This window comes from Anolis sagrei, chromosome 9 (assembly GCF_037176765.1).
Source record: "Anolis sagrei isolate rAnoSag1 chromosome 9, rAnoSag1.mat, whole genome shotgun sequence".
NCBI lineage: Eukaryota > Metazoa > Chordata > Lepidosauria > Squamata > Dactyloidae > Anolis > Anolis sagrei.
In genome coordinates, this window is record NC_090029.1 from 20,928,281 (window position 1) to 20,949,102 (window position 20,822).

The following is a 20,822-nucleotide window of genomic DNA, read 5'->3' on the forward strand; positions in this document are numbered from 1 at the left end:
CTCAAAATAGGCCCTGCCATCTGGCAACCGTCAAATGCCAGCTGGATTCCAGGAACCCCCAATGGTGCAATGGGTTCAACCCTTGTGCCAGCAGGACTGCTGACCAAAAAATCGGTGGTTCGAATCCAGGGAGTGGGTTGAGCTCCCATGTGTCAGCTCCAGCTCCAGATGAGACATGAGAGAAGCCTCCCACAGGATGGTGAAACATCTGGGCACCTCATGGGCAATGTCCTTGCAGACAGCCAGTTCTCTGGCACCAGAAGCGACTTGTAGTTTCTCAAGTCACTCCTGAGCTGGATTCTGGTCCACCCAAATATGAGAGCATATATGGCACAGCCATCTTGTTGGCTCTAAACAGATTTGAGCTGGCCAATGTCCAGATAGATATGGGTCCCACTGTTATGAGTGCCTTACTATACTTTGAATCCTGTAGATCAGTATTTCTCAACCTTCCTAATGCCGTGACCCCTTAATACAGTTCCTCATGTGGTGGTGACCCCCAACCATAACATTTTTGTTGCTACATCACAACTATAATATTGCAACTGTTATGAATCGTCATGTAAATATCTGATATGCAAGATGTATTTTCACTCGCTGGACCAAATTTGGCACAAATACCCAATACGCCCAAATTTGAATACCGGTGGGGTTGGGGGTGGGGTTGATTAGTCATTTGGGAATTGTAGTTGCTGGGATTTATAGTTCACCTACAATCAAAGAGCATTCTGTACTCCACCAATGATGGAATTGATCCAAATTTGGCACTTCCATGACCAAGAGAAAATACTGGAAGGATTGGGTGGGCATTGAACTTGAATGTTGGAGTTGTAGTTCCCTGCATCCAGAGAGCACCGTGGACTCAAACAATGATGGATCTGGACCAAACTTGGCACAAATGCTCAATATGCCCCAGTGTGAACACTGGTGGAGTTTGGGGAAAATAGAGCTTGATATTTGGGAGTTGTCATTGCTGGAATTTATAGTTCAGCTACAATCAAAGACCATTCCGAACTCTGCCAACTATGGTATTGAACCAAACTTGGCACACAAAACTCCAGTGACTAACAGATAATATTGGAAGGGTTTGGTGGGCATTGACCTTGAGGTTTGGGGTTGTAGTTCGTCTACATCTAGAGAGCACTGTGGACTCAAACAATGATGGATCTGGGCCAAACTTGGCACAAATACTCAAAATGGTCAAATGTGAACACTGGTGGAGTTTGGGGAAAATAGACTTGATATTTGGGAGTTGTAGTTGCTGGGATTTGTAGTTCACCTACAATCAAAGAGCAGTGGGTTGTGGTAGGTTTTTTCAGGCTATATGGCCATGTTCTACAGGCATTCTCTCCTGACGTTTCGCCTGCATCTATGGCAAGCATTCTCAGAGGTAGTGAAGCCCCAAGTAGAGAGCATTACAGTAATCCAGTCTAGAGGTAACTAAGGCATGGACCACCATGGTCAAGTCAGACTTCACGAGGTATGGTCGTAGCTGGCGCACAAGTAAACCCAGTTCCTTTCCACTCCTGGACCAGAAGGTCTTTCAAGGTTCGTCCCAGCTCAGTGTTACTTTGACATCTCAATTCCATGTCTTCCTTGGGCAATCATAAACATTAGAAAAGCTGTGATGGGAGCTGCATCTCAATAAAGCAAGAATCAGCTTAGTTAGTTTAGTTTGTTCACCTTTCTTATGAAATATACTCAAGGGCAGATGACAAGAAACAATAGAAAATAGACGATTTGTATCAAAGAGATGAGACTGCCCCAAAGGGGAAAGACATATATGGCTGAACGACTGCATGCAGCAGCATGCAAGGAGAGTTCCCAAAAGAGCCCAACAGCCAAACTCTATCAATATTTGCCCAAGTTCAAAGCAGCAATGTGTCCTCCGCAGTCGGCAAGGCCAGCTTGCACATGACTTGTATGCAGCGCCAATGTTTGCAAACACGACCGTTCCTGATTCCAAACACTGAGCTGTGCCAAACACAGTTTGGCACATCTGTATGACGCAAGGTAGGGGTGACTGGCCAATGTAGTTGTGGGAAGGGTTAGACTTCCAGTTCTATTTGGGAAACGCAAAATGGATCTACTGCTAGCATTAGAAGTGGAACGGTATTTCTCCAATTTTAGACCTGGCTTTGGTCGTCTTGGTGGATGACCTCCGAAGAGAGCCTGATAGGGGGAGTGTGTCCCTGTTGGTTCTCCTGGATATCTCAGCGGCTTTCGATACCATCAAATATGGTATCCTTCTGGGGTGGCTTTCCGGAATGGGTCTTGGGGGCATTGCCCTGCAGTGGCTCCGTTCCTTCCTGGAGGATCACTCCCAATTGGTGAAGCTGGGAGAGACTTGCTCAGACCCGTGGTCTTTGACCCGTGGGGTCCCGCAAGGTTCCATTCTACCACCCATGCTTTTCAATATCTACATGAAACCACTGGGTAAGGTCATCCGGAGTTTTGGAGTTGGGTGCCATCTGTACGCAGATGACACCCAACTCAACTACTCATTTCCACCGAATTCCAAGGAAGCCTCCTAGACCTTGAACCAGTGTCTGACAGTTGTGATGGACTGGATGAGGGCTAACAGGTTGGAGCTTAATCCAGACAAGACAGAGGTCCTCTATGGTCAGTCGTGGTATTGGGTGGCAACCTGATCTCAATGGGGTTAAACTCCCCCTGAGGGCGCAGGTCCGTAGCTTGGGGGTCCTCCTGGACTCAGCGCTGTCACTTGATGCTCAGGTGTCAGCGGTGGCCAGGAGGACCTTTGCACAACTTAAACTCGTGCGCCAGCTGCGACCATACCTCATGAAGTCTGACTTGGCCAGGGTGGTCCACACCTTGGTTACATCCAAACTGGACCACTGCAATGCGCTCTACGTGGGGTTGCCCTTGAAGACGGCCCGGAAGTTTGAACTGGTACAACGGGCGACAGCCAGGCTCCTTACTGGAGCAAACTATAGGGAGCATACAACACCCCTATTAAAACAGCTTCATTGGCTGCCGACAAGTTGCCGAGCCAAATTCATGATCTATAAAGCCCTAAGCGGTTCGGGCCCCGCCTATCTCCACAATTGCATCTCTTTCTATGAACCGGCACGAACTCTAAGATCTTCCGGGGAGGCCCTCCTCTCGGTCCCACCTCCGTCTCAAGCGTGGTTGGTGGGGACGAGAGAGAGGGCCTTCTTGGTGGTGGCCCCCAGCCTCTGGAATGCCCTTCCAAGGGAAATAAGACAGGCCCCATCCCTTCCCTTTTTCATAAGAGCTTGAAGACCTGGTGGTTTCAACAAGCCTTTGAGAACGGCCAGTTCTAACTCAGCCATACACATAGTCAAATACGGCCTTATTCTTCCTACCAATTATCCAGATTATTTCCTCTAATTGGCCCCGGAATAAACAGCCACAGACCCGTTCCTAAGGAAGGAAGGAAGAGAGGGAGGGAGGGAGGGAGGAGAGAAGGAAGGAAGGAAGAAGAAAATGAAGAAGAGAAGGAAGGAAGGAAGGAAGGAAGGAAGGAAGGAAGGAAGGAAGGAAGGAAGATGAAAGATGGATGGATGGATGCAAGCAAGCAAGCAAGCAAGCAACAAATGATGGAAGGAATGAAATGAAATGAAATGAAATGAAATGAAATGAAATGAAATGAAATGGAAGGAAGGAAGGAAGGAAGGAAGGAAGGAAGGAGGAAATGGTGGAAGGAAGGGAAGGAAAGGGAAGGAAAGGAAGGACCAAATGGTGGAAGGGTAGGAAGGATGGAAGGAGAAAGAGGGAGGGAAGGAGGGAGGGAGGGAAGGAGGAAGGAAAGAGAGAAGAAAGGAAGGCAATTAGGATGGTTTGCATCAGTTTTATGATAAAGATGCAAGATGGGGAATAGTCCAGGAAACGTTGCTTTTGCAGAAAGGTGGTCGAGACTTTGGTCTTTCCTATGTGCTTGGCAGCAGCAGGTACCCAGGGTGAACATTCTATCCGGACGCTCCTGTTTGTGTGGGATGGATCCCTTTATGTGAACTTTCCAATGACGTGTGAGCCCATGCTGTGTATGGGACAGGGCCACTGACCTCACCTGGATGGATCAAAGGAAAAAGGGGAGAAGCCCTCTGTCATCCAACTTGGGGTCACCACAGGTCACACACCCCATTCCCATGTAACAAGCAGTTAATCTTTGATCTTCCGAGAGTTTTCCATCATCAAGTGTTTGTTGTATTTCCCAACAAGGGAAGCTCCCTGGGCTCCCCACCTGCCCACCCAACCCTCATCAACAGGCCAAAAACACTCGGGAGGGGAGTCGGAGACCTGAGATGACCTCTTCCTGCAGTGTTTGTCCCTGCCTTTGATGTCAATGTCCAGGCTCATCAATGGGCACAGGGGAGCAAAGGGTAGAGATAGAAAGCCAGCAAGAGGTCATGGCTTCAGGGTTGGAATATTTATTTATTTTTATTGGCTGTATTTATATTCTGCCTTTCTCAGCCCGGAAGCGACTCAAGGCGGTTTACAGTTGGGACAATTCAATGCCCCCAACAACATAAATTACCATTAAAAACAATTAGCGTATAATATAAAACCAGTAAAAACAGAAGTCCTCCACGTCTCATTACTAAAAACATTTTCCAGTCGCATCGTCCAGTCATTCCGTGGGTCTAAATTTGCCAGTTACACTGCATTTGCAAAAGCTTGCTCGAAAAGGGAGTTCCACAACTGAGGGGCCACCGCTGAGAAGGCCCTGTCTCTCGCCCCTGCCAACGGCAACTGCAGAGACGGCAGGAGCGAGAACAGGGCCTGCCCAGAAGATGACGACTCTAGGTTTGACTCCTTGTTCAGCCATGGCGACCCAATGTGTCTACTGAGTTGCTAATGATTGGAAAGCACACAACAACAAAGGCACTTTCTGGAGAGTCTGTTCCCAGCTATCTCCTCAAGCAACACAACCTTCTCTCAAACACAAAGTACAAAAATAACACCCCAAAGATGCTTTAGGGTATCACCTCCCTCTTCTATTTATGAGGCAGGAATGGGGATCAATTCCCTCAAATGCAGAATGAACAGGGTTGCTGTGAGTTTTCCAGGCTGCCTGGCTATGTTTCAGAAGCATTCTCTACTGACGTTTCACCCACATCTATGGCAGGCATCCTCAGAGGTTGTGAGGTCTGTTGGAAACTAGGCAAGTGGGGTTTATATATCTGTGCAATAATGTCCGGGGTAGGAGAAAGAACTGTCTGCTTGAGGCAAGCGTGAATGGCCTTGCAGCTTCAAAGCCTGGCTGCTTCCAGCCTGGGGGAAGCCTAAGTTAAGATGGACTGGAAAGGAAAGGAGGAAAATTCAAGGGTGCAGAGAAGTATCATAATATTCATTAGGTTGCTGTGAGTTTTCTGGGCTGTCTAGCCATGTTCCAAAGCATTTTCTCCTCACGTTTCACCCACATCTACACCAGGCATCCTCAGAGGTTGTGAGGTCTGTGGAATGATGTCCAGGGTGTAAGAAAGGACTCTTGTCTGTTGGAGGCAAGTGTGAATGTTGCAAATGGCCACCTTGGTTAACACTGAATCGCCTTGCAGCTTCAAAGTCTGGTTGCTTCCTGTTCGAGGGAATCCTTTGTTGGGAGTTGTTAGCAGAGGAATTCCAGACATGAAACAATCAGGGCCAGCTAACACCTCCCAACAGCTCGAAGCACAGCTGATCATCACCATAATCCATAAAGACATGAACTGCAAGGAGGATCCTAAACTGGCAGCAGGTGCGTTGATCCCCATCAATAAACGCAGTTGCTGGAGTTTTCACGATGGCCAGGAGGTCTTTTCTAAGGCTTTCAATTGTCCATGCAACCAAACTCCAGAAGACTTTTTATTATAGCTCACAATATGTTGCCGCTGGGGGAAACTTGCTCCTCCTCATCCCCACTTTCCCCAAATACTTGGAAGGAAAAAGGAAAACATGACGGAGGCAGCAAGAAATGTGATCCCTGCCATTTGAAAAATACTAATGCTTCATGCCAGCAGGCCTTCACTCCATTGCAGCCTATGACCTGTGGTGGCCATGCCAATATAGCCTTCTAAAGAAATGCAGATAAAGATAGCACAAAAGGCAGCCAAACTGTGCGCTGAGATGTGTTATTTATCATTTATTTATTTACAGCATTTCTATTCCGCCCTTCTCTCCCCACAGGGGACTCAGGGTGGATCACAATGCACATAGACATAGCAAATAGTCAATGCCATTAGACATACCACATCAGCACTTTTAATCTTGTACCCATTTCTCTGGCCTGGCCCAGTTTTATAGTGTCTTGATGTCTCGATGTATTGTTATTGCTGTTGTTTATTCTGCTTAACTGTTTTTAATTTGCTCTAGGTATTGTATTGTTGTATTGTGTTTTGAGGCCTTGGCCTATGTAAGCCGCATCGAGTCCTTCGGGAGATGCTAGCGGGGTACAAATAAAGTTATAATAATAATAATATTATAATAATAATAATATAGACGGACACAGAGGCAATTTAACATTCCAGCTTCATGAGGGTATGCTTTTTTAATTCCGGCCACCGGGGGAGCTGTCACTTCACCATCCACTTGTGACAGCGATTGAATGCTTCCTCATTCTTTTGCACACTGCTGGAGAGTTTTATTGCATCATAAAATAGTTAAATTAGCCTCCCCGCATAAGCGGTACCTAAATTTCCTACTTGACAGATGCAACTGTCTTTCGGGATGCAAAGGTCGACAGCAAGCTAGACAAATGGCCGGAAGCTCACTCTCGGTCAGTAATGATTTTAATGCAGCTGACTCCCAACCAGCTGTGCCACAATCCGGTCCATTATTCTGTAAGCGGAATGTCTCCAGGTAAAAACTGTGTCCAAACAGCTGGTCAGGGCTAGATCCATGCTTGTAGCGTTTACTTTTTTCTTGATGTTTTTCCCCGTATTAGAAACTTCAATTGAGGATCAGCTTTGGTCAGGCAGGTCCAATTCTGACAAAACTGCCTTGACTTTCTCCACAATGGTTGACACTTCTGCCATGGCACCCCGACCTGCAGAGATCATTATTATTGATTATTTATTTATTTACTTATTTGTTTACTTCATCTCTACCCCGCTTTTCTTGACCCTGGAGGGGACTCAAAGTGGCTTACAACTCCGGCTAAAAATGTAATGCCACACAGATAAACAATTAAACACATCTCATCCAAATATAAAACAATCACTTTTTATTATCATTTGTAAATTTTCTTTTTTAAAAGAAATCAATAAATTTACTCCAGTTTGATGGAAGTCTATTTAAGGTGACTTGTTGGTTCCTAGGGCCATAACATGAATAATGTAATATGATTAATATCATATAATTAATATTAAATTATATTCTATTAATTTATATTATATTATATTAAAATAATATATTAATAATATAATTAAGACAAAGTAATACAAAAAAAGGAATACAAAACACCACTAAAGCAATCTGGAAGTGATGGGGAAAAGATATGTGTTTAGATGTTTATGTGATATTAGATGTTTGATACGGGTTCTCATCTATCTATATCTATCTATCATCTATCTAAATAAAAAAGTTATGTTCATTTGTGGGATTAACATAACTCCAAAACCACTGAACGAATTGACACCAAATTTGGACACAAGACCTAACAACCCAATGTATGCCCTTCACTCAAAAAATTTGATTTTGTCATTTGGGAGTTGTAGTTGCTAGGATTTATAGTTCACCTACAATCAAAGAGCATTCTGAACTCCAGCAATGATGGAATTGAACCAAACTTGGCACACAGTTCTCCCATGACCAACAGAAAATACTGGAAAGGATTGGTGGGCAGTGACCTTTGCTTTTGGAGTTGTAGTTCACCTACATCCAGAGATCACTGTGGGAGTAAACAATAATGGATCTGGACCAAACTCTACACGAAAACTCAATATGCCCAAATGTGAACACTGGTGGAGTTTGGGGGAAAATAGAATCTTGACATTTGGGAGTTGTAGTTGCTGGGATTTATAGTTCACCTACAATCACAGAACATTCTGAATCTCACCAATGATAGAATTGGGCCAAACCTCCCACACAGATCCCCCATGACAATCAGAATGGGCCACAGCAACGTGTGGCAGGGGATGACTTGTATGTATGTGTATGTATATGTCTGTGTGTGTGTGTGTGTGTGTGTGTGTGTGTGTGTATATATATATATATATATATATATACTTTTTCTATTATTTTTTTCTTTATATTATTATTATTATCTCTCTACTTTCTGTTTTGTTCTTCTTTATTCTTACTCTTTATCTCCAATTTCTCTTTCAACCATGTTCACCCACTTTCGTTGTATAAGAAACCAGTTATTGTAGTCATGTAAGTGACTTTTTATCCTATATCTAAACATATAAGATATTAAAATACATATCAATCAATCAAACAGATTAAAAAGAATGTTTGTTTTAGGCCTGTTCCAGGGGTTATTTGGGGCACTGATTCAGAAAATTGTAGATTTATTTATTTATTTATGTTTTATTTGCTATACTTGTATATTGCCTTTCTCAGCCTTATCGGTGACTCAAGGCCAATGTGTACAAGACAGTACACATAACAACAAAATACAAATTGAATATTAAAACACTATAACCACAGTAGCAGCAATAAAAACAATAAAAAACCAACATTATTATTATTATTATTATTATTATTATTATTACAGACTGCCTCAGCTCTAATTTCTTAGACAGGGTTATCATGGTTTTCTATAGCAGCTGGTAGATACATTCTGTGTCTCAAAAATGAGTGTTGATGGGGGAAACTGGTGGCATTTTTTGGTACCGGCAGGTCAAACAGACCCAGAAACAGGTCTAACATTTGAGGCATCAAATGTGTGTTGGTTAGTGGATGATCTGTAAAAATGAAGCTCCAGAGCACGTGCTTCATGACTCACCTTCATCACCACAGATCAGCTTCTTGACAATGCAAGGAATCTCCACGTAGCCAAAGCCCTTGAGTTTCTCCACTTGTTGGGCAGTGATGGGATGCTCCCACATGGCTGTGTTCATGGCCGGGCAGAAGAGGAGTGGCTTGCTCAGATCCCAGGCACGGATGACACAAGTCTGCCAAGAAGAATAAACCATTGGGAAGTCTCCTTGGCCATGCTGGGAGTAGGATTGGCTCATACTGGGAATAGGCTCTCTACCAAAAAGCCCCAATAAACTGGAAATACTGTGGCCATTGTTAATTGCCATCAAGTTGACTTCTATGGAGACTTCCAAGTCATCTTATCATCAACAGCTCTTGCTCAGGTCTTGCAAAAACAAGGCCATGGCTTTTTGATTGCGTATCTGTCCGAAATATTAAATATTAACTAGGTATTTTTTATTACAAAAATGTAACCTGGGCCCTGCCTCATGCACAATGGAGGACCTTCTTGCAGCAACACCAGAGGCACTCCAAGTGGCCAGCTACTGGTCAAAGGACATTTAATAGAATACCAAGTCTGCAAACTTCGTGTTTTGTTTGTTTGCTTGTTTGTTTTTAATGCAATACAACTGTTTTGGTCCGCTCCTGACATGATAAATAAATAAATTACAAAAATGTGAGTCAAGCACTGAAAGGGTTACATGGTTGCAATGACTCAGCAAAAGATGCAGTTCAATATAAGCAGGTGTGCCTGTAGCTTAGTAGGCCTCAGTCTGTGAGAGGGCTCTGTGGGAGAAGGGCCTCAGTGTGGTAGTAGACCTCAGTGGGAGAAGGCCTCCATAGGAGAAAGGCCTCAGTGTGAGGCAGGCCTCAGTAAGAGAAAAGACTCAGTGTGAGGCAGGCCTCAGTGTTAGTAGGCCTTAGTGTGAGAAGGCCTCAGTGGGAGAAAGGCCTCAGTGGGAGGCAGGCCTCAGTGTTAGTAGGCCTCAGTGTGTGAAGGCCTGGTATGAGAAGCTTTAGTGAGAGACACCCCAGGTTGAAGGCCTCATGTGTAAAGCTACTGTGTGAAGCTTCAGTGTGAAGGCTGCTATGTGTAAAAAGCTATTGTGTAAACCTCCTATGTAACTTCAGTGTGAAAGGAGGCTCTGTGAGAGCGAAGTTGTTTATCTGCATGAGAAAGAAGCCCACTGTGGAAGCAAAGAAGGAAGTATAAAGAACATTATTCATGTCATGGAAACCTTGTTCTTGTAAATAGTGCAACCATATTATTTTGCTCTAAAGAAAAGCCTCCTATGGAAGAGATAACATTGGTCTGTATGTTTTTGTTCTTTTCATCACTTTTGGGCTACAGTTGCTGGGTGACGCTGCTTCTAATAAGTTACTCTGCTGTACATTGATGAGGAGGGTCTTTTGTTAATAAGCCCACTAGCCAAACAGTTCCTTTAAGTGACTATCTACCTATAAACAGTATCACCTATAAAGCAGTCTGCTTCTTATCCTTATTTTCTACCTTTCCAAGCATTTGTCTTTTCGAATATCTCATATCATGATATGTCCAAAGTAGGACAGTCTCAGTTGAATCATCTCGCCTTCTAGGAGAGTTCAGGCATAACCATAAAAGATCACTGTTATTTAGTATACAACAATTCCAAACTCTCCAAAGGAATTCTACTTTAATGCCAATTTAGGGAAATCTGGAGGATGGACTGGTTGGATCTTCTCGCAGTCCAAGGCACTCTCAGCACTTTCCTCCAACACCACAGCTCAAAAGCATCGATCTTCCTTCGCTCAGCCTTCCCTAAGGTCCAGCTCTCACATCCGTAGGTGACTACAGGGAATACCATGGCTTTGACTAGGCGGATCTTTGTTGCCAGTGTGATGTCTCTACTCTTTGCTATTTTATCGAGACTGGACATTGCTCTCCTCCCAAGAAGGAAGCGTCTTCTGATTTCCTGGCCACAGTCTGCATCTGCAGTGATCTTTGCACCTAGAAATACAAAGTCTGTCACGGCCTCCACATTTTCTCCCTCTATTTTCCAGTTGTCAATCATTCTTGTTGCCATAATCTTGGTTTTTTTGATGTTTAGCTGCAACCCAGCTTTTGCGCTTTCTTCTTTCACCTTTCTTCTTTCACCAGTCCATCCTCCAGGAAATAAAGCCCGGCTGCTCACTGGAGGGAAGGATACTAGAGACAAAGTTGAAGTACTTTGGCCACATCATGAGGAGACAGCAAAGCCTAGAGAAGACAATTATGCTGGGGAAAGTGGAAGGCAAAAGGAAGAGGGGCCGACCAAGGGCAAGATGGATGGACGGCATCCTTGAAGTGACTGGACCGACCTTGAAGGAGCTGGGGGTGGTGACGGCCGACAGGGAGCTCTGGCGTGGGCTGGTCCATGAGGTCACGAAGAGTCGGAGACGACTGAACGAATGAACAACAACAAGGGAAATCTGAGTCTCACCTGAGCAAAAAGCTTTAGGGATAAAGCGGTGCAATCTAACAGGGAACATGTGATATCAAGTGTAACAGACAGTAACTCACCAGGAGGTTGTCGCAGAGGCCATTTGCCACTTTGGCCAAGGAGTTGGCATCCAAAGGTGCCACCAGCATCAGGTCAGCCCAGCGCCGGAGTTCGATATGGAGCACAGGGTCTGAGCGCCCCTTCCACAGCTGGGGAGAAAACAGCCCTAGTATTATTATTATTATTATTATTATTATTATTATTATTACTAGCCATCCCTTGCCACGTGTTGTTGTAACCCTGTCTGTGTATATGTGTTTTGTGTGTGCATATATGTAGTTTTGCACATGCGCTGTAGTGTCTTTTTGCTTTTTTGGTTTTTGAAGTCTCTTCCACTGTGTTTTTCAGTGTTTTTATGAGTGATGGTCACTCGTTGGCCTGAGAGGTGTATTCTGTCCATTCGTCCAGTCATTTTTGAGTTATGTTAATCCCACAAACAAATATTACATTTTTATTTATATAGATTAGCCGTTCCCTGCCACACGTTGCTGTGGCCCAGTATGTGTATATGTGTTTTGTGTGTGCATATATTTGTGTATATGTGTGTTTAAATATATGTTTGTGTGTGGCTTTGCGCGTGCATTGTAATGCAATTTTTGTTTTTTGGCTTTTTAAGTCCCATCTGCTGTGTTTTTCAGGGTTTTTATGAGTGATGGTCACTTGTTGGCCTGAGAGGTGTCTTGTGTCCAAATTTGGTGTCAATTCATCCAGTGGTTTTTGAGATATGTTAATCCCACAAACTAACATTACATTTTATTTATATAGATTAGCCGTCCTCTGCCACATGTTGCTGTGGCCCAGTCTGTGTATATGTGTTTTGTGTGTGTATATGTGTGTATATATTTGTGTATATGTGTGTTTGCGTATATATATATATATATATGTGGTTTTGCACATGCGTTGTAATGTATTATTGGCTTTTGAAGCTTCTTCTGCTGTGTTTTTCAGTGTGTTTATGAGTGATGGTCACTCATTGGCCTGAGAGGTGTCTTATGTCCACATTTGGTGACAATTCATCCAGTGGTTTTTGAGTTATGTTCATTCCACAAACAAACATTACATTTTTATTTATATAGATCAGGGGTCCTCAAACTAAGGCCTGAGAGCCAGATACAGCGAGGGTAATTTATCCGGCCCTCGCTCAGGGTCAACCTAAGTCTGAAAAGTCTTGAAAGCACACAACAACAACAACAACAATTTTATCTCATTAGCCAGCAACAACAACAATCTTATCTCATTAGCCAACAACAATAACAATCTTATCTCATTAGCCAAAAGCAGGCCCACACTTCCCATTGAAATATTACTAAGTTTATATTTGTTAAAATTATTCTTCATTTTAATTATATTGTTTAAAGTGGGTTTTTTTTTTTGCACTACTAATAAGATATGTGCAGTGTGCATAGGAATTCATTCATGTATTTTTCAAATTATAATCCGGCCCTCCAACAGTTTGAGGGACTGTGACCTGGCCCTCTGCTTAAAAAGTTTGAGGACCCCTGATATAGATTATTATTATTACTACCACTACTACTATTTGTATTTATACCCTACTTTTTCTCTGCCAAAGGAGACTCCAAGAGGCTAAGGTTTGGTGAGATGGCCACTGAAATGCACTACACCCACAGCACTCTCTTTGGAAAGAATGTAAGTCAAGAGATGCTCCCACCCAAACCAGGAAAATGCAGCGTGGAAACTAGGCTAGTGCCATCCGAGTCATTGAAATGGGGGAAAAATGCAAATCAGAACATTGTGGTTCTTTCTCTGTACTTGAAAAGCTTAGTGGAGCTGAGCATCACTGACTCGCCATTCATCAGCGTCGCTGTAGAGGGTTGCGGGGATCTCTTCGGAATTGTAGAAATGCTTAGCATTTTCTGTTGTCACCACTTGCACTTCCAACTGGAAAAAGAAACCAGGAAAGAGGAAGAAGACCGGAAAGGAGTTATTTTAGGTTAGAAGCTGAACTGTGAGCTTATAATCCATTTCTAGACAGTTTAGCACAGTTGGTAAATCATCAGCACTTATAAGATCTATCAACCAAAAGGTTGCAAGTTTGAAGCCCCAGGTTGGCGTGAGCTGCCAACTGTCAGCCTAGCTCATTGTTTACCTAAGCAATTCTGCTGTGTTTTTCAGTGTTTTTATGAGTGAAGGACATACATTGGGTTGTTAGGTGTATTGTGTCCAAATTTGGTGTCAATTCCCCAAGGGGTTTTTGAGTTCTGTTAATCCCACAAACGAACATTACATTTTTATTTATATAGATTTTATTTACCACACTTTTATCCCGCCCTTTTCAGCCTGAAGGCGACTCAGGGTGGCGTGCAGACTGGCAAAAATTAGGTGCCGGACACACATAAATGCATCCTTTAAAACAGGTTAATCACATAATAAAATTCATATAAAAACAATTAAAAACTGTTAAAAACATCAATGACTTCTAGGTTTAAATATATATCCATATATGTCCAGGGTGGGAGAAAGAACTCTTGTCTGCTTGAGGCAAGTGTTATTGCTGCAACTGGCCACTTTGATTAGCACTGTAGTTTCAAAGCCTGTCTGCTTCCTACCTGAGGGAATCCTTTGTTGGGAGGTGTTAGCAGAGGAATTCCTGACATGAAACAATCAGGGCCAGCCAACACCTCCCAACAATGGATTCCCCCAGGCAGGAAGCAACCAGGCTTTGAAGCTGTGAGAGCATTCAATAGTAATTATTGTATTAATTAATTAATAGTAATTAATAGTAACTCGGCTGCCCTGAATCCCCTTTTGGGGGAAGAAGGGCAGGATATAAATATAGGAAATAAATAATTATGGTGGCCAATTGCAACATTCACACTTGCCTCAAGCAGACAAGCGTTCTTTCTCCCACGTCTTGTAACAGGTGGCTACAACCAAAGGGTCCATCCTGCTCCTCCCAAGCAGTATTATTGAGGGTGTCTTGTGTGGTATCTAATTTTCTTTCCGTATAAATAAATTTAAAACCTTTTTCATCCACAACTATTGAGGCTTCTGAATAAAAAAAACTGTCTTGCATTTGGCAAGACAACAGTATTTCACACACCCCTAGTAAACAGCAGCAGTAGTAGTTTGGATGACTTGCAAACAAAATCAATAAAATATGACTGTAATTTTTTAAAAAATTCCATCTGTTACTCCAACTATCTGTGTAGCAAGTACTCACGCCAGGTATCTTCAGAAGCTCAGAGAGGAGAACAGGCAGCTTTAAGGCAGCCACGCTCCCAGTGACACCAACAAGGAGGTGGGCCTTTTTCTGTGTGGTCAAGGGCTGTGGGTCCGATTGTGGGATGGGATTCATCTCAGCCGCAAGAAGCATTTGCATTCGAGCTGCAAGCAAAGAGAGCGTGACTTAACAAAGACAGACATTCCCAAATTTAGGAGATCCTTCTTACTTACTTACTTACTTAGGCGATCCCTCATTGGCCGAGAAGGATAGTCTTCCATGATCTGTATTCTTGTGGGTCCGTAGTTGGCTGTGGAGCCCTATTCTTGATCTGCATCTTCTCCCGCAGTGAGGGCATTGGTTTCCAGGTGGAAGGCGGTCTCAGTTGGGGTTGGCTTCACACGCCTTCCTCTTGGCATGTTTCTCTCTTTCGCCCTCCATTCGTCCCTCTTCAAATTCTGCAGCACTGCTGGTCACGGCTGACCTCCAGCTGGACTGCTCAAGGACCAGGGCTTCCCAGTTCTCAGTGTCTATGCCAGAGTTTTTAAGGTTGGCTTTGAGCCCGTCTTTAAATCTCTTTTCCTGTCCTTCAACATTCCATTTCCCATTCTTGAGTTCAGAATAGAGAAACCGCTTTGGGAGATGGTGGTCGGGCATCCGGACAACGTGGCTAGTCCAGCGGAGTTGATGGCGGAGGACCATCGCTTCAATGCTGGTGGTCTTTGCTTCTTCTTCCAGCACGCTGACATTTTTCCGCCTCTTTTTCCAAGAGATTTGCAGGATTTTCTGGAGGCAATGCTGATGGAATCGTTCCAGGAGTTGCGTATGATGTCTGTAGACAGTCCATGTCTCGCAAGCATATAGCAGGGTTGGGAGGACAATAGCTTTATAAATAAGCCCCTTGGTCTCCCTACGGATGTCCAGATCCTCAAACACTCTCTGCTTCATTCGGAAAAATGCTGCACTCGCAGAGCTCAGGCGAAGACCGAAAGACTCAACGGCGGAGCAGACGGAGGATTAAAATACAATAAATACACTAAAATGGCTTTTGAAACTCATATCCCCCTCTCTCCTGCGAATAATTTTAACTTACTCATTTTATTACCCATGGACTTGCTGCTTTGAAGGTTGTGACTTTTTGGTCTTAATGTTGACCTATATATGTGTATGTGTGTATGTGTGTTTAATGTTCTAAAGTTTTACACTCAACAATATATTCCATTAATATAATTAGGAGAGTTGGAAGAGACCCCCAAAAGGCCATCCAGCCTGACCCCCTGCTAAGCACGAAAACACAATCAAAGCCTTCCCGACAGATGGCCATCCAGGCTCTGCTTCACAATCTCTATCCAAGGCGTTTGTACCATCAAAATGCATCTACTCCAGGCCTGGGCCAACTTGGGCCCTCCCTCCAGGTGTTTTGGACTCCAACTCCCACAATTCCTTACAGCCTACCGGCTGTTAGGAATTGTGGGAGTTGGAGTCCAAAACACCTGGAGGGAGGGCCCAAGTTGGCCCAGGCCTGGTCTACATTGTAGAATTAGCGTGGTTTGACCCCACTTTGACTGCTATGGGATTCTGGGAGTTGTAGTTGGGTGAGGCTCCAGCCCTCTTGGGCAGAAAAGGCACAAGACCTTAGAAAACTACAAATCCCTGGGCAATGGCAGTTTAAAGCGCTGCCCTGCTTCATCCACAACCAACTGTTACTCTTTATGTATTCCTTTAATTACCAGAAACGACATCAATCCGGTCCTTGCAATTCACCTGCAAAAAGCAAAGCGCGCCGCACCGGACACTATTGAAAGACGGATCTTCCGGTTCCCATCTTCCATAAGCGAGCGTGGTGACCATAGAGTAGAGCTAGACCAACTTCCGCTGTAATGAAGAGGCCGAGAATGGTATATTATGTTTATTGATCGCCAGTGCTTTTGCGCCCCCACTGGACACCTCGAAAATTGCAGCCCTCGATCTTCTGCCTTTTGCCCCATTCTTTGCGGCTCCAATATAAGGCACTTTGCTGCCATCCAGTGGTCACATTGGGAAACTGCACGTTTTAAATTTTTATTTTACAGCTGAGCAATAGAAGGTTTTGACTGTGTGGATCATAATAAATTGTGACAAGTTCTTGGTGGGATGGGCATACCCAATCACCTTGTCTCTCTCCTGAGGAATCTGTATAAGGACCAAGTAGCAACAGTTAGAACTGACCACAGAACAACAGTCTAGTTCAAGATTGGGAAAGGACCACGGCAGGGTTGTATCCTCTCACTCAACCTAGTCAACTTGTATGCAGAACACATCATGCGACGTGTGGGGCTTGATGAATGCAAAGCTGGGGTGAAAATTGCTAGAACAACCTTAGATATGCAGATGACACCACTTTGATGTCCGAAAGCGAGGAGGAGCTGAGATGCCTTCTAACCAAGGTGAAAGAAGAAAGCGCAAAAGCTGGGCTGCAGCTAAAAATCAAACAAACCAAAATTATGGCAACAAGAATGATTGACAACTGGGAAATAGAGGGAGAAAATGTGGAGGCTGTGTCAGAATTTGTATTTCTAGGCGCAAAGATTTGTGCAGACGCAGACTGGGGCCAGGAAATCAGGAGACGCTTCCTTCTTGGGAGGAGAGCAATGTCCAATCTCAATAACATAGTGAAGAGTAGAGACATCACACTGGCAACGAAGGTCCACATAGTTGAAGCAATGGTATTCCCTGTAGTAACCTATGGATGTGAGCTGGACCATAAGGAAGGCTGAGCAATGTCCAATATCATTAACATAGTGAAGAGTAGAGACATCACACTGGCAATGAAGATCTGCATAGTCAAAGCAATGGTATTCCCCATAGTCACCCACGGATGTGTGAGCTGGACCAGAAGGAAGGCTGAGCGAAGGAAGAGAGATGCTTCAGTGTTGGAGGAAAGTGCTGAGAGTGCCTTGGACCGCGAGAAGATCCAACCAGTCCATCCTCCAGGAAAGAAAGCCCAGCTGCTCACTGGAGGGAAGGATAGTAGAGGCCAAGATGAAGTCCTTTGGCCACATCATGAGAAGACAGGAAAGCTTGGAGAAGACAATGATGCTGGGGAAAATGGAAGGAAAAATGAAGAGAGGCCAACCAAGGGCAAGGAGGATGGATGGCATCCTTGAAATGACTGGCTTGACCTTGAAGGAGCTGATGGTGACGGCCGACAGGGAGCTCTGGCGTGGACTGGGCCAGCAGGTCACTTAAGAGTCGGACTGAACGAATGAACAAAACAATAGAAGGTTCTGGCTCAGCCGTAGTTTTCTTTGGCTGGATCTACATCACCATATAATCCAGATTATATATTGAATTGGATTATATGAGTCTACACTGCCATACATTCCATTTCAAAGCAGATAATCTGGAGTTTATATATAGCAGTGTATACAAGGAATATGCTTCTTTGGGGAGAGAGCCAAGAAGGAAAGAATGTTGGGCTTCATCCCTGGACTGCACAAGTTATTATGCCATCACATTTCTAGTCCTCAATGAGTGCCTAGACTAGAGAAACGGCTAAGCTTCTGGATTCCTTCCCCCCATATTCCTACACGTTTTTTTTTGTCCCTAAAGGGCTTTGTCTTTTGCCTTTATTGCTAGCCACAATCTCCTCCCCCTTCCACGATGTAGTAATAGAATCCTGTGAGGGGACTTCCTCTTAAATTTAAATTGCCCTGGGAAGACTATGGGGTTTCCACTATGTTCATTCTGCTTTTTTGCCTGCAGAGGACGCATTTTGCCTCCTGCAGGTAAAATATAGCTGCATTTTTTTACCCTTTTACCTTCTTTAGAAGAAAAGATTTAGTAAGCTAGTCAATAGGTTGCTCCAAAAGCAATGTTGGGATTTCGGAAATCAGGGTCTCATCCTCTGAATAATGCTTGCCCTTCAAAAATAACTTCATTTTTGGAAAGAGGTGGACGTCCGATGCTGTGAGGTTGGGGGAATAAGGTGGATGTGGTCAAATTCCAGCACCACAGGAGCATGCTTCTTCCATTTGGGCAACAGGTGAGTTGTGAACAGGTGCATTGACTTGCAGAAGGCAGGTGGACACCTTTGGGGAGCATGCCACATTGTCTCTTGGTCTGGATAGCCTCCCGCAATTTCTGCAGCTGTGAAGCACAGTACACGCCAGTGATCAGGGTCCCCTTTGCAATGAAATCCATCAACCCAATTCCATGCTGGTCCCAAAATACTGTGAGCTTGATCTTACCTGCCGAGAATTGGGCATGTGCCTTCTTTGGAGGCCGTGAGTCATGTGTTTTCCATTGCATCGACTGGACTTGAGTCTCAGCATCAGAGGGATGGACTCAGATTTCCTCCTGTGTGATCAGTCTGTTCACCTACAAAGAGCATTCTGAACTCCACCACATATGGCTAAATGTGAACACTGGTGGAGTTTGGGGAAAACCAGACCTTGACATTTGGGAGTTGTTGTTGCTGGGATTTATAGTTCACCTACAAAGAGCATTCTGAACTCCACCAATGATGGAATTGAACCAAACTTGGCAAACAGAACTCCAATGACCAACAGAAAATACTGGAAGGGTTTGGTGGGCATTGACCTTGAGTTTGGGAATTATAGTTCACCTACATCCAGAGAGCACTGTGGACTCAAACAATGATGGATCTGGACCAAACTCTACACGGATACTCAATATGCCTAAATGTGAACACTGGTGGAGTTTGGGGGGAAATAGACCTTGACATTTGGGAGTTGTAGTTGCTGGGATTTATAATTCACCTACAATCAAAGAGCATTGATGGAATTGAACCAAACGTGGCACACAGAACTCCCATGACCAAGAGAAAATACTGGAGAGGGTTTGCTGGGCATTGACCTTAAGTTCTGGAGTTGTAGTTTACCTACATCCAGATAGAGCACTGTGGACTTCAACAATGATATATCTGAACCAAACTTGACACTAATACTCCATATGCCCAAATGTGAACACTGGTGGAGTTGGGGGAAAAGACCTTGACATTTGTGAGTTGCAGTTGCTGGGATTTATAGTTCACCTATAAGAGCACTCTGAACCCCACCAATGATTGAATTGAACCAATCTTGGTACACAGAACCACCATGACCAACAGAAAATGGAAAGGTTTGGTGGGCATTGTTCTTGACTTTTAGGGTTGTAGTTCACCTACATCCAGAGATAGAGCCCTGTGGACTCAAACAGTGATGAATCTGGACCAAACTTGGCATGAATGCTCAATATGCCCAGATGTGAACACTGGTGGAGTTTGGGGAAAATAGACCTTGAAATTTGTGAATTGTAGTTGCTGGGATTTTTAGTTCATCTACAATCAGTTCACCTACATCTGGAGAGCACTGTGGACTCAAACAATGACCGACCTTGACAAAACTTGGCACAGATAATCAATATGCCCCAATGTGATCACTGGTGGAGTTTGGGGAAAATAGACCTTGACATTTTGGAATTGTAGTTGCTGGGATTTATAGTTCACCTACAATCAAAGAGCATTCTGAACTCCACCAACAATATAATTTGACCAAGCTTCCCACAGAAAAGCCCCATGACCAACAGAAAATGCTGTGTTTTCTGACGGTCTTTGCCGACCCCTCCAACACCCCCTCGCGACCCTTCCAGGTTGAGAAATGTTGGTTTAGGTTCCGCTGAAGAAGTGTATCCTCTTACCTTATTGATTAGGAAAGCCGCCATCGTTGTCATTTTTAACTGTTCGGGTTTTTTATCTATCCCTTTACTTATATTGACAAGACACACTATGCGGAATAAATATTGGAAAGGAGGTCACACTTTCAATATAATTTGCTTTATTCGTTCATCTCCAGGTTGACACTGTTTCGTCAGGGACAGACACGGAATGATCATCACAAGTGGTCCCAATATTTAAAAATTCCCCGTCTTCCCCCCATTGGTTAATATATAACTTGTTCCCTTTTTTTCTGCTGTGAACTAGATGTGTTGACAAGATTACTTATGGCACCAGGGCTATTTTGGGAGTCGGTGAAAATAAATGTACAGAGAGACTGCCAGCATCCTTTTCTCCACGGGATTGCTATCCTACTCTATGTAGTTTTATTGTATTGTATTGTGTTGTGTTGTATTATTTATGTTGTAAGCTGCCCTGGGTCCTTTTGTGAGATGGGGAGGATATAAATAAAGTTTATTATTGTTGTTGTTTGTGTAGTTGAAGGCTAGGGTAGCTATACATTTTCTGGGCTGTATGACCA

The 20,822-nt window shown here is 43.9% G+C and overlaps 1 protein-coding gene across 7 annotated transcripts in view; it reads right to left on the reverse strand.

Moving 5' to 3' along the window:
• The window catches only part of PPCDC (phosphopantothenoylcysteine decarboxylase), a 64,218-nt gene extending 47,797 nt beyond the window's left edge, over window positions 1–16,421 (reverse strand). For 2 of the 7 annotated variants that reach the window (XM_060755551.2, XM_060755550.2), the window contains exons 1-5: window positions 16,294–16,405; window positions 14,587–14,750; window positions 13,209–13,304; window positions 11,426–11,554; window positions 8,912–9,080 (exon numbers count right to left, since the gene is read on the reverse strand). In XM_060755551.2, coding sequence (XP_060611534.2) covers window positions 8,912–9,080; window positions 11,426–11,554; window positions 13,209–13,304; window positions 14,587–14,745 — 553 coding nt within the window. In that variant the 5' untranslated portion in view covers window positions 14,746–14,750; window positions 16,294–16,405. Of the gene's footprint in view, window positions 1–3,737; window positions 4,055–6,086; window positions 7,010–8,911; window positions 9,081–11,425; window positions 11,555–13,208; window positions 13,305–14,586; window positions 14,751–16,293 lie in introns of those variants that run through there. The other 5 variants (XM_067471333.1, XM_060755546.2, XM_067471332.1 and 2 more) reach the window with 5 other exon arrangements.
• Window positions 16,422–20,822: the final 4,401 nt, after the last annotated feature.